General features: G+C 43.9%; 1 protein-coding gene across 1 annotated transcript in view; it reads right to left on the bottom strand.

Moving 5' to 3' along the window:
* Window positions 1–13,416, bottom strand: part of nalcn (sodium leak channel, non-selective) — a 110,431-nt gene extending 97,015 nt beyond the window's left edge. Inside the window, exons 1-7 of the mRNA XM_076262542.1 lie at window positions 13,375–13,416; window positions 12,330–12,470; window positions 10,820–11,002; window positions 7,419–7,502; window positions 7,158–7,297; window positions 6,748–6,876; window positions 2,591–2,742 (exon numbers count right to left, since the gene is read on the bottom strand). Coding sequence (XP_076118657.1) covers window positions 2,591–2,742; window positions 6,748–6,876; window positions 7,158–7,297; window positions 7,419–7,502; window positions 10,820–11,002; window positions 12,330–12,470; window positions 13,375–13,416 — 871 coding nt within the window. The remainder of the gene's footprint in view (window positions 1–2,590; window positions 2,743–6,747; window positions 6,877–7,157; window positions 7,298–7,418; window positions 7,503–10,819; window positions 11,003–12,329; window positions 12,471–13,374) is intronic.
* Window positions 13,417–15,924: the final 2,508 nt, after the last annotated feature.

Genomic DNA, 15,924 nt, shown 5'->3' with positions numbered 1-15,924 from the left:
TCCCCTCCACTGAGCTCCTCAACACACGTCTCCCACTGCTCTCTCTCCACACACACACACACACACACACACACACACACACACACACAGCATCCACCCCTACATCACCCAATACCACCCCCAACACCCCCTCCACTCAGCTCCTCAAGACACTGCTCTCCACTGCTCTCTCTCCGCCAAGGGCACTTCACCCTCACCAACACACACACACACACACACACACACACAGCATCCACCCCTACATCACCCAATACCACCCCCAACACCCCCCAGGCATATGTTTCAGCTACACTCCACACAGACCACTGCAGTGGGACATTGGGAGTTGGGTCACGACAGCTTCGTGCCGGTTACAGACAAGTCGGATAAAATAGACAAATGGATAAATAAATAAATAAATCAAAATCAACATCAGCAAACGAAACTGATAGGAGGCCCTGTGGCTCTCCTAAACGCAGGAGCTTATGCACTGCCACAGTGGGGTGAGTGGCAGCGTTCGCCTGAGCCGTGTGAATCATAGTGAGAACTACTTCTGCCGCTCGGGTACACTCGTTAGGAAACACTCGGGGACCAAGCGCTGGTACTGAGGGGTGAACTAATGCGTTGGGACAAACGATTCAACTGCGATTTTTCACCAGTACAGACATGAAAACTGAATGTGTGTGTGTGTGTGTGTGTGTGTGTGTGTGTGTGTGTGTGTGTGTGTGTGTGTGTGTGTGTGTGTGTGTGTGTGTCTCAGGTAGGGTAGTTCAGGCGACAAAAGCAGCAAAACTCTTCTGCACAATTCTGTGATCTGACACTCTCCGACAGAAGTCCCTCCTCAGTTAAAGTGATTCTAACAAAGGCAGAATTGCCAGACATCAGACATATGGAGAGCAAAAAGAAGAAAAAAGAGTTTGTGGCAGGCATAAGTGTTTTCTCCTCCTCTCCCCCCTCAGGCTGAGCATGCCTCTTCTGCGACAGGTCTGCCGTCTAAATGGCTGGTGCATCCACATACTTACACAAGCACAACGACAAAAGGGAGAAGCACAATGTGCTGTATTATGAAACAATCTAGAGAGCAAGTCAGATTCAGTGGGAAAAAAGCTAGAATGTTCCCAAAGAGAAAAAATGCCTCCTCTTTTCAGTCAATATAAACATCCACCCGGCCGGTTTGCACTGTCATTATTATCATTTCTTTGGTCTGATAGTCCAGGAGTTTAGACGGAAAAAAGAAATAGCATAAGCTGTAATTGCAAGCGAGGAGCAACTGTGAATGCGAAGATGACTCACCGCCACCATTTTTCTCCTCCAGACGACAAAGGAGTTTTTGGCACGCACTCCCACACAGAGCCGAGCAGGTGTGTTTGTGCTATTGTGTGCGGCGAGCGGTCTGCCTTTTTCGGTCATGGTGACAGTCATACTGGTTGCGGCGGCAGTAGCGGTGGTGAAAGGGGGGGGGGGGGGGGGGGGGAGATCGGGCGGTTCTGCCGTTCCATCGGCCGCCACTGTCGCTAATCGTGAGCATTCAGCGTGGCTGCAAAGGCTTACACTAGGGCCCCAGCGTTGTGCCTCTGACTTCACGGCAATTTCCAGATTAGTGACATTGCCTGCGTGTGTACCTCTGCACAGGATTTATGTCACTCCTGAACGATAAAAAATGCACCCCGCTGCTAAGTTGCACTAAGTCCAGATCAGGGCTCGTAAATAAATCACTTTTTTGTGTGGCATCTTTTTTTTTTTTTTGGTTATGATGCTAATCCAAAATGTGGTCTAGAAGAAAATGTTCTAGTAGATCTTGTATATTAGTTCAGCTGAGTTAAGGGAGAATTAGTTTCAGAGCTGTGTTAAGAATATATTTCAGGAAATCTAGTTAAGTGGCGAGCCAGCCTTTATAAGGTCACTCAGCAAGACTGGAATTGTTTTTAAGATTTTAGATCTTTTTAAGTGACAATGCGTGTTCACGAATGGGCACATTTAGCAGCCATGCTGGTTTTCATTAAAGACAAATGGCCTGGCCCCAATGAAAGCAAGCACTTGTCTTTTCTTCACCACCTTTTCTTTTTCCACTAAATCTGAGGATCTTTCCTTGAAAGACAAATACCCGACAATCAAAATAAACATAGATTTCCTAGAAGCAATCACTTAAAGGGCTTTGACCATGACCATGAATTTTGATTGCCAACTTCACTAGTTTGGCTGGATAATCATTTTTGAACCATTACAAACAATTGTTTTTGTACAATCAGTTTAAGCTGCAAATGTGACATGCAACATTAAACATGATGGTACACAAATGAAAACATCCTCTATCAACTAAAATTAGATTTTTGAAATTTGACCAAACTGAAATCTGACCATATCCTAAATGCATTTTACTTTATGTTGATGTTCATCAGCAGATGTGTCCTCAGTTAAAAAGCAACACAGTGTTTACGCAGAGTGGACAGTACTCATGTCCACAAACATGGATACTAGTCTTAGGTAGCCTCTTACTGTTTCTCACAGGCCTTTATGAGGCTATTTCCTGTCAAGAGGCTCAGCACAGCACACACAGCTATGACAACAACTGACAACACAGAGGTCCTATATCTGGTTGCCATGGACGCACCGAGCTCGTTAAAGCCGCTGTATCCCAGCTCCTGCCTGCTAAGGCCCAGATCCTCCAGGTCCACACACTTGAAGCCAACTGGACACTGGTAGCCCTCGCCGTCTGGGGAGCAGTGGGTGTCGGGGATGGCCAGGTTGTTCCAGGACACGCTCCTATGGAGACCATGAGATGGAGAGTTAAACAGGTTGTTGGTGATCATAGGGTTTGCAATGAAATGGCAAAGTAATAGCTATAACATGGCAAGAGCTTAGGCAGGATCCACAAATGTACACTACAACAAACTGCTATATCAACGACAATGGAAGCAGACAATTACATCACATGTCATTTCACTCCATGCTCTGTATAATTGAGGGTTTTTGGGAGAAATTATTGTATTTTGATTTCGAGATGAATTGCAATGCTATTAACATCTTAGCTGGAGGCTTCAGGGAAAAGTAACTAGAAATGGGAACTACTGTGACCACACTTGTGCCATGCATATGCAGATTTCACAGCCATTTATTGTGCTTATGGTAAATCCAAAAAATTCAATGAGACCAACAGTTTGATGAGATAACACAGAAACAATATAAAATGCCACCAAGAATATTATAATGGATAGTAGAATCCTACTGACACAAATATCCACTGATAATCATGGACAAATGTTTAAGGGAGGGGGGGCACACAAACCACAAACATACTCACCAACACACACGCACACACATGCACACACGCACACACACACACGCACGCACGCACACACACACACACACTCACACATCTTCGGGGCACAGGTGTTTCTCTCAGTGCCGCTTGATGTCCCTAATGAAAATTAATGTGTTCAAATTGGTTAGCCAGACATTCGACCAAATTGTTTATTAAGCGCTTTGAAATGAGTACAGATAATTTATTGCAGTATCAGATCGACCAGTCAGAGTCTCGACAGTGAATCAAAATACCTTTAATTATATGATAATGGATATCCATGCTGAATGTTATCAAAAACATCAACCTTTTCCAACTCAGCAGGTTCATAAAAAGTTATACTATATAAGTTATATTAGATAGACTGTTTAAAGGCAACAATGATAGTATAGTTTTTATATAAAAAATAGTTTTGCTATGTCCCTTATATTAAGAGTCTCTTTAGTTTGACCTGTTCTTTTCTCAGGGTATGCAGAGTGCACACATTCTATCAATGCGACCTGTCAAGCACAGACTCACTGGAAATGGTCTCTGTCAGTGAATATGATGACACCTCTCAAGAGCTCTTAAGGTGTGCCCTCTACCACAAGAGGCACAATCCTGATTGGCAAGGTCACCAGGCAGAATCCCAAGCATTACATTTGAACGAGAAAAAAAAATGTGTTTTTGTTCAAATCCCACAATCTTTTTTCAGAGGACCAAAAGGCCATGTCAACTCCCCTTCTTCTCGCAAAAAACTAAATCAAGTCTCTGCATGAAATTAGCTTTGACATTCGGCCAAGGACATCTGAAAGCTTAGATGAATGTACCAAAAAAGGGACGGAAATATATTTGATTCATGTCACATTGACCAATCCAAAAAATAAATGACCAGTCAACAAAGAAGCACACATAAAATCTGCAAATGGACTGATTTCATCTGTAACATTCTTTCATTTGGTCTAATTAGTCATTTACATAAGATGCACAAAAAGCAGACAATAGCTCCCTTAAAGTGGTATGAGCACTAAAAGGGGGTTGATCGTCAATGTTCCCACTCCCCAAAAGGGACATGGGCGGGCACTTGCGGTCAGTGCTGCCCAGATTATAGCCAGGAAGTGGAGGTGTGCCCACCTCCACCCCAGCAGAAAAACACTGGTTGTTGTGGTCTGTGGCGATGTTCTGGTTGTTGTGGTCTGTGGCGATGTTCTGGTTGTTGTGGTCTGTGAAGATGTTCTGGTTGTTGTGGTCTGTGAAGATGTTCTGGTTGTTGTGGTCTGTGGCGATGTTCTGGTTGTTGTGGTCTGTGGCGATGTTCTGGTTGTTGTGGTCTGTGGCGATGTTCTGGTTGTTGTGGTCTGTGGCGATGTTCTGGTTGTTGTGGTCTGTGAAGATGTTCTGGTTGTTGTGGTCTGTGGCGATGTTCTGGTTGTTGTGGTCTGTGGCGATGTTCTGGTTGTTGTGGTCTGTGGCGATGTTCTGGTTGTTGTGGTCTGTGGCGATGTTCTGGTTGTTGTGGTCTGTGGCGATGTTCATTAGAATGTTCAGCGAGGCCTGTTGTGTTGCGCCAGCACTGACTCTATTGTTTCCCTCACAGACTCCACCGCCGCTGCTAGCACCCCTGCTGCTCATTCCCTGATGAATAGTAAGCAGCCTCCCTGTGCCCTCCTGCACGCATCTGCCTCCCCTCCCCTCCTTACTGCACACCTCCCCTCCTTACTGCACACATCCCCTCCTTACTGCACACCTCCCCTCCTTACTGCACACCTCCCCTCCTTACTGCACACCTCCCCTCCTTACTTACTGCACACCTCCCCTCCTTACTTACTGCACACCTCCCCTCCTTACTTACTGCACACCTCCCCTCCCCTTTCTGCTTTGTGTTTCTTTTATACAACATCTTTACATTTAGCCTTCATCCACCTCCTCCTGCACATTCACCCCTTCCTGATCCTCCTCATCCACCCCTCCTCGTCCTGCACAGCCATCGCCTCCTCCTCCACCCCTCCCCCTCCTCCTCCTCCTCATCCACCCCTCCTCCTCCCCCTCCACCTCCTCCTCCTCCTCCACATCCACACCTCCTCCTGCACATTCACCCCTTCCTGATCCTCCTCATCCACCCCTCCTCGTCCTGCACAGCCATCGCCTCCTCCTCCACCCCTCCCCCTCCTCCTCCTCATCCACCCCTCCTCCTCCACATCCTCATCCACACTCCCCCCCTCCCCCTCCTCCTCATCCACCCCTCCTCCTCCTCCCTCCTCCCCCTCCACCTCCTCCTCCACATCCACACCTCCTCCTGCACATTCACCCCTTCCTGATCCTCCTCATCCACCCCTCCTCGTCCTGCACAGCCATCGCCTCCTCCTCCACCCCTCCCCCTCCTCCTCCTCATCCACCCCTCCTCCTCCACATCCTCATCCACACTCCCCCCCTCCCCCTCCTCCTCATCCACCCCTCCTCCTCCTCCCCCTCCTCCTCATCCACCCCTCCTCCTCCACATCCTCATCCACCCCCCCCTCCCCCTCCCCCTCCTCCTCCTCATCCACCCCTCCTCCTCCTCCTCCTTCACATCCTCATCCACCCCTCATCCTCCTCCTCCACTCCTCCCCCTCCTCCTCCTCATTCCCCCCTACTCCTCCTCATTCACCCCTCCTCCTCCTCCTCCACATCCTCATCCACCCCTCCCCCACATCCACATCCACCCCTCCCCCTCCTCCTCCACATCCACCCCTCCCCCTCCTCCTCCACATCCACATCCACCCCTCCCCCTCCTCTTCCACATCCTCATCCACCCCTCATCCTCCTCATTCTCATCCACCCCCCCTCCTCATCCTGCACATCCACCCCCTCCTCCTCCTCCACATCCACCCCCCCCTCTTCCTCATCCACCTCCTCCTCCTCCTCCACATCCACTCCTCCTCCACATCCACACCTCCTCCTCCTCCTCATCCTCCCCCTTTGTCATAAATGTCAGTGGAAAAAAACAGAGTGATTTTCCCTCCTCTGTCTGGAGTGAATTTACCCTCTTCCTAAGTAACACTGCGATGACGGGGTGACGGGATTTTTTTTTTTTTTTTTTTTAAATAATCATGACACTGTACCATAATGCTATACACTGTAGATGCATTATCACCAACTGATGCTTAACATATGCAGCACAACAGATCATCATTTATATCCTCTTTTTTACATAAGAAAACAATAATATGCTTTACAGCTCTCAGTAGGATTAATATTTATGAGTGCAGTTGCCAGAGGCAGGATTGGTTCCAGCAGACATGCCTGTATCTGGTGGTGGTAACTATTTGATGGATATTAGTGAAATCAATGCATTTCAGTGACAGTTTGGACTTAATGGAAATAGCTTATATTACATATGTTACATGAGCGATTTTTTTTTAACTGGCTAAACACATGTCTTTTTGAGATCACTGATCATTGATTCATGAGTATGTTGATTATGTTGTCATTCGTGCAAAAGTCCTCACCCTTTCACAGTGTCATTGGTCACGCAGTGATGATTGAACGTGCCAAACATTTGAACTCCCAGAATTCCATAGAGCAGGAGGAAAAACAGCAGAAAAATGGACACGCTCCAGATCTGCTCGCCAGACCGCCTATGGACAGAGAGAGAGAGAGAGAGAGAGAGAGAGAGAGAGGAGAGAAAATGGAAACTTTTCTAAATCAGGGGGGAGTTGGCAAAAGACAAGGCAGAGAGAAAGCACATCACGAGTCAGGGAGTCAGGGAACAGAACAAAACCTCAAGGTCACAAGCCAAGAGGACACGTGCGCCTTCATTACCCTCTACATCAACTCCAGGAGAGAAAAATGTCTGCTTAATGCCATATTAATGACTCTTTTAACATTAAAGCAAGATTTCATTGGCATGGTCCCGTACTTGAGGATGTTATTTATTCTGCTGCGAGGCAGTTCGAATCGGAAGTAGATTCGGAAGGCCCGAATCATGATCAGGGCTCGCGGTATTCTCAGCATCCGCCATGGTGACATTTGGTCCACAAGCTCCGCGATTTCAAACACCTACAAACAAACAACAGCAACAAGTTATAACAGACATTCAAATCACAAGTATGGCCGTACAATAGACAAGGTCCTACAGAAAGACTCTGCTTGATTTGACTTCAGTGACCCTCGTTATTACCTGAAGCACTAAGGAGACCCAGAGGAAGATCACCATGAAGCCGTCAAACATGCACCACCGGTCCTTCACGTAGGAGTTATCGCCCTGGAAACAGAGACGGAGGATTCAAATGAGATCCAAAATTGTGGGGCAGCTGAGCATATTCTTTTTGAAGAATGCAGACTGACGTGAAGGCCAGAATGTGTGACTTCAAAACCACACATGACCGTAGCTGGTGGGTTCAGCTCTGGCTCTATGTACTGTAGAGTCTCATAGGTGTACAAAAGCATATTACATAATGCTTGAGATAGCATCAACTGACAACTGTCAAGGTCCATGTACACGTTTGAGAAAAATGTGAGTGAAATCCTGAATTCAATAACCACCATTCAATTAAATCATGTTTGTATTATTACATTTATTGTACTCATATTTGAGAAATAATATAACATTATTTTGCACCATAGTCATATTAATATGTATTAGTTGGTACATGTCAGATAGAACCTATGTAATAGATAACAAAACATCCATGATCACCTCAATATCTTAACTGTTCTTCAATGGCATATTATTCAATTTAAATAAAAACCAAGACATATTATCAAATGTAAATCTTCTTTGAACATAGCATTCTATAAATACAGTTAAGAGGAATTGACAGCTGTGCAGTTAGGTGGTAGGTCTAATACAAATTGACCATTACAACAGCAATCCATAATGATCCATAGAAGTTCAAGTGCATGAACTCTTCTGAGAAAGGAGTCTTTTGTTTATTGCCCCTACAGTATGCTAAAGGCTACTTCTTCCAGAAAGTGTACTTCAGGAGAGACCACAAAAAGAATGTGACCGTAAAGGAAAATTTGATGATTAAACTATCTGACCTTCATCTCGGAACCACCCATGAATAAGACATATGATTAAATCAATTGTCCAGGGCTCCATCCAGATCAGCTACAGTAAATGTTGGGGCCGGGTAATTATAGCTGGTTTGTCCTCTGAAAGAGTGAAACTTTAGCTCGCTGCCGGGGGTCACTACCAAAACAAAAATACACTAAACAAAAAACAGCCTCAAAAAACAACCAAACAAGAAAGCTGAGTCATTACTTAATTTACCTTGTACGTTTTCACGAACCTGGCCTCAGAGTGTTCGAGCACACATAGACACGTGCAGCAATGACGTTGTTAGTATTTGTCCTTATTTACAACCCTCAGGAGTGGCATATGCAATGCAAGTGCACTTAACAAGTACTGGCACAAACCCTCCCTCTGTTAATGAAAAGCTAACCCGCATTTTTCGATATCGAGATCGAGGTCAGCCATGCTGCCTACACTATTCATGTGCATACGCTGAATGTTGTCAGCACAGCATGTTTTCATTTTCTATAAGCACCAAACACTTAGACTGAAGAGGTTTTCTCTTTACTGTAGGCTTTAAAATATGAAGTACTTGAAGTGTTCCACTCAATGAGCTGGACTTTTGGCAGCTGTGCAGTAGCAGATACAGAGGGACCAAGGCGCATACAGTATATTTGGATGGGATGAGATGCACTAGATACAGAGGGACCAAGGCACATACAGTATATTTGGATGGGATTAGATGCACTAGATACAGAGGGACCAAGGCACATACAGTATATTTGGATGGGATGAGATGCACTAAAAGGCCAGTGAGGGAGGCTGCATCTGCCATAGCGGAGTCGTAATTGGGGTCAAATTGATTAAGGCACTCTTGAATGGTTGTTGCTTGAAGTCTATTACAAGGTTTGGATATATGTACAGTAAATTGCACAAATTGCATGGCACATTTCTGAAGCTCACATCTAGAGGAATGCATGTCTTCTGCCACAAACATTTTACAGCAAATGTGTTAAAAACACACACACACACACACACACACACACACACACACACACACACACACACACACAAATCTCATTCAAGTACAAAATAAATCTCCATCATACTGTCTGAAAATAGTCTAAAAATACCAAGCGCCCTGGGCTATAATCTCTGGGTGTAACATCACTGACATGTGCCCATGGCAGGATCCCCCTATAACAGATACTGTACGTGTTCAAGCAGAGAGAACTGAAATGAGCAAATCAGTCATGTGATACATCTCTTCACAGTCAAACTTTGTCACCTAAGGACCACTATACTTTTAGAAAACTAACCTAGAATGCATGTTTGACTCAACAAAACTTTAAAATAGATGCCTCTCTTTTAATAAATCTCTTTACAGTCAAACTGTGTCACTTTAAAAGATCACTATGCTTTCTGACAACTACCCTCCCATTCCCTGAGTTCATGTTTGCCCCAAAAAAAGTTTAAATAGACCCATCTCTTTCAAAGAGAACATACTGTGATAAAGTCCCCTTTTTGTTTGAGTTGAATCCACATGTAATTACACATTACGGGCGGTGGTAGTGTAGTGGTTAAGGATTGGGCTAGAGTGCAGTAGCCTGAAAGTTGTCGGTTCAATTCCCGGCTTCCACCGTTGTGCCCTTGAGCAAGGCACTTAACCCCAAGTTGCTCCGGGGACAATGTGATCCCTTGTAATATAGCTGACATATGTAAGTCACTTTGGTCAAGAAGTGTCCAATTACATATGTAAGTCACTTTGGTCTAGAAGTGTCCAATTACATTACAGTGTGCAAAATGTAATGTAACTACAGCATTCTTGCCAAGCAAATGCCAAGAAAATGTTGCAAAACCAAAAAAGTCTGCATGCTGTAGAGCAGTGGAAACAGTGGGAATTAAAAAACAGTGATTTTTTTTAAATTCTCCAGACACAAGATCAAAGGGTTTTTCAAATATTTACCTTGACCTGATAAGCGGACATGAATCTTAAGTAGACATTTTTCATCTTCAAAACTACAGTAAACCCAGAATCCTATGAATCTGAATATTCAGTGGCGGAGGATAATTTTGTTCTCTTAAACACCTTAATGGCAACCTTGTATTGACCCACTGGTCTGAGAGAAATGTTCTTGTTCAAATTACGCATTTGCCAGCGTGTCCCGGAAGCCGTGATTCACTGTCCAATGCCTTGCCTGTGTGCTTGTTATCCCTGATTCACCAATTAAGCTGTCCACACTTTCCTTAGCAGTAATTAAGGACCTTTCATCAGGCAGCTGCCCGTGTGTTTGCTTCTGCGGGGGTTCAGTCTATTTTTCCCCTTTCTGTCTTTTCTCATCCCCCCCACCACTTACTACTCCTTCTCTTTTCACTTTCGGGTTAAATCCATCCAATCTCTCTCTCTCTATCTCTCTCTCTCTTTCTCTCTCTCTCTCTCTCTCTCTTTCTTTGCTTTTTCTTCCTCCACTCTCTTTCTCTCTCCATCTCATTTGTCTCCACTCCACCTTCAGCATGCGCCTGTAAGGGACCTTCAGCATGGCGCCTGTTATGGAGGGCCTTACCTTGACGATGCCCCTGATGTGCATCTTGGCAATCATCTCGGCCGAGTAGAGGAACATGAGCAGGGTGTCCAGGGTGAAGGTGACATACTGGAGCGGGGGGTAGTGCTCGAACGTCATGGGCGTGTTCATGCACACCGAGATCACACTGATGATGGCACAGGCACGCAGGAGCGAGTGGACCCACTACGGGGAGATAAAACAGGCGAGCCATGATGAGTTCACATGGTGCTATTCACCTCACCTGGCTAAAAGCAACAGTAAGGGGCTGTGGTCTAAATTGAGCAGGCTAACAACCTAAAGGGTATAGAGAAACCTTAAAAACACCAGCAGCAGGAGAGCTGGAGTTGAAAAAGCTTGCTAGCATGCTAACAGGCATCTGGCAATATAATTGGCGAGGGCATGCTGTGAAAGTCTTGCCTACACTTTCATCTGGTGGTCCATAGCCAAGATGACTACCACAGGGTGCATTTAGCTCTCCTTCACATGACCATATACAATCAAGATTCATTTGATGTTGATACTTTATATGATACGATGATAACTAATTGCCTATTAAATCATATCTCAAAGGGAAGTGCCAAACTGTTCCATACATTTTCTTAACTGGTCTATTGGCTCAAGTATAGATCACAGACCATTTGCTTGCTACTAGCACCAATTCAAGCTATGGATATTTTTGATTTTCAGTTATTTCAGTCCTTTAGAACCTCCATTATGCACATATGTACAACCATTTATATAATGTAGCCTATATACACAGTGGACTAAAGCCACTATACTACAATACCTAATTTGAGTGCATATGTGCGCTCACACTGAGAACTGTGGCTGCACGAGGTACACTGTAAGTAACCCGGATGGTGCACTCAAAACATTGAGTATGGAGCAATGTAGGCTACCTAGTGGAAGGGGAGGGGGCATTTTCAAACTATTGCTAATGGCGCTTGAGGAAGCTGGAGAAGCAATGGTGGATAACACACCTTACAGATGTGCAAGCACGTTATAACATAAACAGTTTCAAGTACGACTATGCCGCTGTCGAATAGAAGACACCCGTAATGTTAAGTTTTAAATCTTGCGATCATCATTTCTGCTAAGTGCATAGAGTTGGTGTTGAATTTGAGACAACACTGCCCTGTTGAAATTCAAGCATTATACAAGAGATTACTGAGCGCACAGAGCGCATGGGATGAATGTGTGTTAAGGGAAGTATGGGATTGGACCTGGGGAGGTTTTTAATGGCAATACCGATAATAGCATCAATATGTGACAAGCAAAAAAAATCTTAATTAGTCCCTGCTACTGCCTTTACTGAGAGACATATAACTAAATACACATGTACTGTATGTTTCTGATTGCAGTCTCCACAAACAAACATTCAAATGTCAACATGCAAACATGTTTATTTTTAGACCACTTGGTGCCGAGCCAAAAAAACATTCCACATTCAGGTAACCATGTGCATGTTTGCTTGCGTCTTCATGATTCAGTTGCATCTGCACACACTCACTGCTTTGTTTATCCAGAGGATGTCGGCGCTGTCCGTGAGGGTCTCGTCCGGTCCAAAGTCGGTCATGGGCTGAGCCTCCACCCTCGAGCTCTGCTTGCGCTTCAGCATGCTGGGGCTCGCAGTGCTATACAGAGAGTGGATCTGGAGGGGGGGGATAACAACCCAGGACAAAAAAGAGCCAGCAGACACAGACATTAGATTAATGCAGAGAAACAAAACAGGAATCCAGGAGAGCTTCTGTGATTGTACAGGCTGTGACTTTGCCACTGTCTGCTCTTCAAAAGCAAGGTATGGCTTTAGTAAAAACCAGACAAGGTCATGTCTGAAAACATTGAGAAATTCTTACTTTGAACAAACCTACTTTGCTTTCATGACTAGCTCATGAATTCCCCTGGGGATCAATAAAGTATCTATCTATCTATCTATCTAGCTGTTTACTGAAGAAATAAGTACTGCCTACCTAGGGTACATGTCTGTTCAAATCAATAGACTGAATATGAATATATTACATAAATAGAGAAACACTAGACCAAACACACAAGGAAAGCATAAGTAAACAGTCATATATTTGCAAGTATATTGCTCTCCATATGCATCTGCGACTTACAATCAAGACTATCTCTATTTAGTATAGAAACTAATGTGGCTTTAAAAGCTTTTTTAAAAGCTTATGAAATCAATTCATGAGGCTTTTGTGCTAAACTCCATCTCCATCACTGAATGTCTCCTGTAAATTGAGGAAATTGTTGATGGAGATTGGAAGCGGTATGAGAGAGATAGCAGTGATGCTGTTGGATGGCCTTGGTGATTGACAACCAAGCGCAGGTGGAGCAGACACGACACTGACCGGTTACGTAGCATCGGAGGGACTTACCTGTCGCGAAGATCACGCACGATCTTCACCATGTCAACACACAGGTTTATGAACGAACAGCAGGTGTGACATAAAAGTGTGGGTGTAAATCAAATCAAATAAAAAAATAAACCATCCTTATGTTCAACAGTCATATAGAGACAGACTCAAACAAAGACAAAGCACACATACCAACGGGAAAAGTAAAGCTGAAATTGCTCCAGCACTGCACATAACATGCGATCAGGCATACCCTGTAAACAACACACAACAGTTAGTCAACATGGCATATATGGTGTACCAATGTCAACAGTGCAACATGATTCCTCCACTCCCCAGACGTAAAATGCCAACCACAATTGATGAGGCATATACGGTGTGAGACACTGAGAGACAGATGATGCTGGGTCGGGGTCATGTGACTCACTGTCAGGCTCCTCATTGGTGCATTCATCCCCAACGGTAGAGGGGTGCAAACCAGGCTGGAGAAAGTGAAGTTAAGGTCAACGTCAGCACCTGCCGAAGAAGAGGGGTAACAGCCTCACTAAAAGCACACTGACCGCTTTTGTCACACCAGTGTGACAGGAATGTTGGACAATAAACATTCTAAAGAATATCTGGGTTCATAGAATTCAACATAGAATTTTAGAACTTTGAATTGTTGCAGAGCGGAATCTTATGTTGGAATGTTCAAAAACCCACACCTTTAAGGCGGGGATCACATTTGGCAGTGGCAAGCGTAACGCAACGCTCAGACCATAATAAGTTCTATCTCGTTCCTATGGTAGCACAAACGGTTTGCCTTAAATACGCTCGCGTTGCGATTTGAAAGTTGAACCAAGTTCAACGCTCAGCTTGCACCATTCCGCTGCCGAACCATAGAGAACAATAGGAAACCTGCCGCTTGCCGCTGGCTAATGTGATCCCCGCCTTGAGGGGTTAACACTGATCCCCCACTACTACAGTGCCTACACCACCATGGATCCTCCATGTGAGCAGAAGGGCACATTCACCAGCCATCCTGCTGCGATGTGGCTTTGTTGTGCCCTTTTGTTACTAGAACACACAATCTGGAGGGAAAAAATCCAAATTTGTGGCACTAAATACCGTCACAGGACGATATGGTCAAAACTGGGTTTTGACCTGAAACCTGCTCAGAATGAAGAAAATCTGAACATAATTTAAGACATGCATAATAAACATACATCTGGTCATGTCATCGATAGCAAACATTGCAGTCATAACACAACCAGCACTGCTGTCATCCCTCACATAGTTCCACCTAGTCTCCCAGCACTATACAATCACATTTCACCAGGATTTCATACTGTAGCAGCCTCACCAGCATCTAGTAGGTTACACCAGATAGCCTATAGCTCCCTTTTAGCCAGACATGGGCAGTATTTTCCTTAGATTTGTATTTTCCAGGAAAAATCTGTCATTTTCTTTCTCAAATAAGCCAAAATGTCATCACAGTTAAATATACTTATATAAATATACTTAAATAGGCTATGCTTATCACCATATGGTAAAATATTGTGCCATATTTTCTGATGTTGGCAATGGCAATGTTCAGGTTAGATGGACGAAAATCTTTGATTGACACACCTTGTCAACAAAGGCCAACAATGTTACATTTGTTTGAAATGCAGTTTTGATTCAAATAAGGTCTTCATATAATATTGTTTTTATTTTGCATCTTACTTTGCTTTTTACTTTGCATCTTTGCATCCAAAAAATGCATTTTAATGAAGTAAGCTAAACTAGGCTAACAATGTCACACTGGGTTATTGCACCCAGAGAAGAGAAGGGTATGTATCCCCTTATGAAAATTCACTATGGTTTCCTATGGTTTTAATGCAGCATGGTTTTACCATGGTACCATGATGATCACCATGGTCCTAACCATAGTACTATGGTTTATGCATAGTTCTCCAGTAGCTTTGGTACCACCATGGTCCCCCTATCCCACTTCATAGTGACTGTGGTACTAGTTTTAACATGGTAACAGTGTAAGTAACTACTATGTTTTTTTTAACAGTCGATGATGTTACAAAGTTGGGTTAGGAAAAAACATTGTTTATCTCTTCTTAAGAAACCATGCTTTGAGCTTATAACTTCTGAAGAAAACCATGGTTTATACCTTCTGAGGAAAACCATAATTAATGACCATGGTAATGCTGGTTAACTGCAGTGAAATTAAAACTATAGTGATAAACAATGGTTATCATGGTTACCCAAAAAAACATGAAACCAAAAAACCATAGTAAAACCATTTTTAATTTCCATTCCATTAGGGTCCTCTTATCTAACACTGGGGTAGAAGGCAAATAAGCTAATGTGCTGAACCCATCATCCTTACCAGCAGTATCAAATCAGTCAACCTGAAATTATATCTCATCAACTACATTGTCAGCATGAATGGAATATTTGGAGTCTCATCCACACCATCATACATACATCATACATATCTCACCAGTAATACAATAACATATAGTATGTCAGTAGAAACTGACAGACATCCTCACTATTGTCCTCACTAATGTCTCACGAAGAAGTTGTAGTCATGTCATAGTATAGTCACAGAAACTTATTCTAGCAGTGCAAAGTAACAGATAATCATATCTCCTCTGAACCCTGTATCTTAAGGCATAATCAGCCAACGGATTTACCGATATGTTTTATTGCAACTTACTTTCACATCATGTTTTGTAGATTAAAAAAAGTATATTGATGAAACTG

This window comes from Alosa pseudoharengus, unplaced genomic scaffold, assembly GCF_046254945.1.
Source record: "Alosa pseudoharengus isolate Yale_2024_CS ecotype anadromous, Long Island Sound unplaced genomic scaffold, YU_APseudo_1.1 YU_APseudo_1.1_scf_3, whole genome shotgun sequence".
Lineage (NCBI taxonomy): Eukaryota > Metazoa > Chordata > Actinopteri > Clupeiformes > Clupeidae > Alosa > Alosa pseudoharengus.
This window is presented reverse-complemented; position numbering and strand designations above follow the sequence as displayed.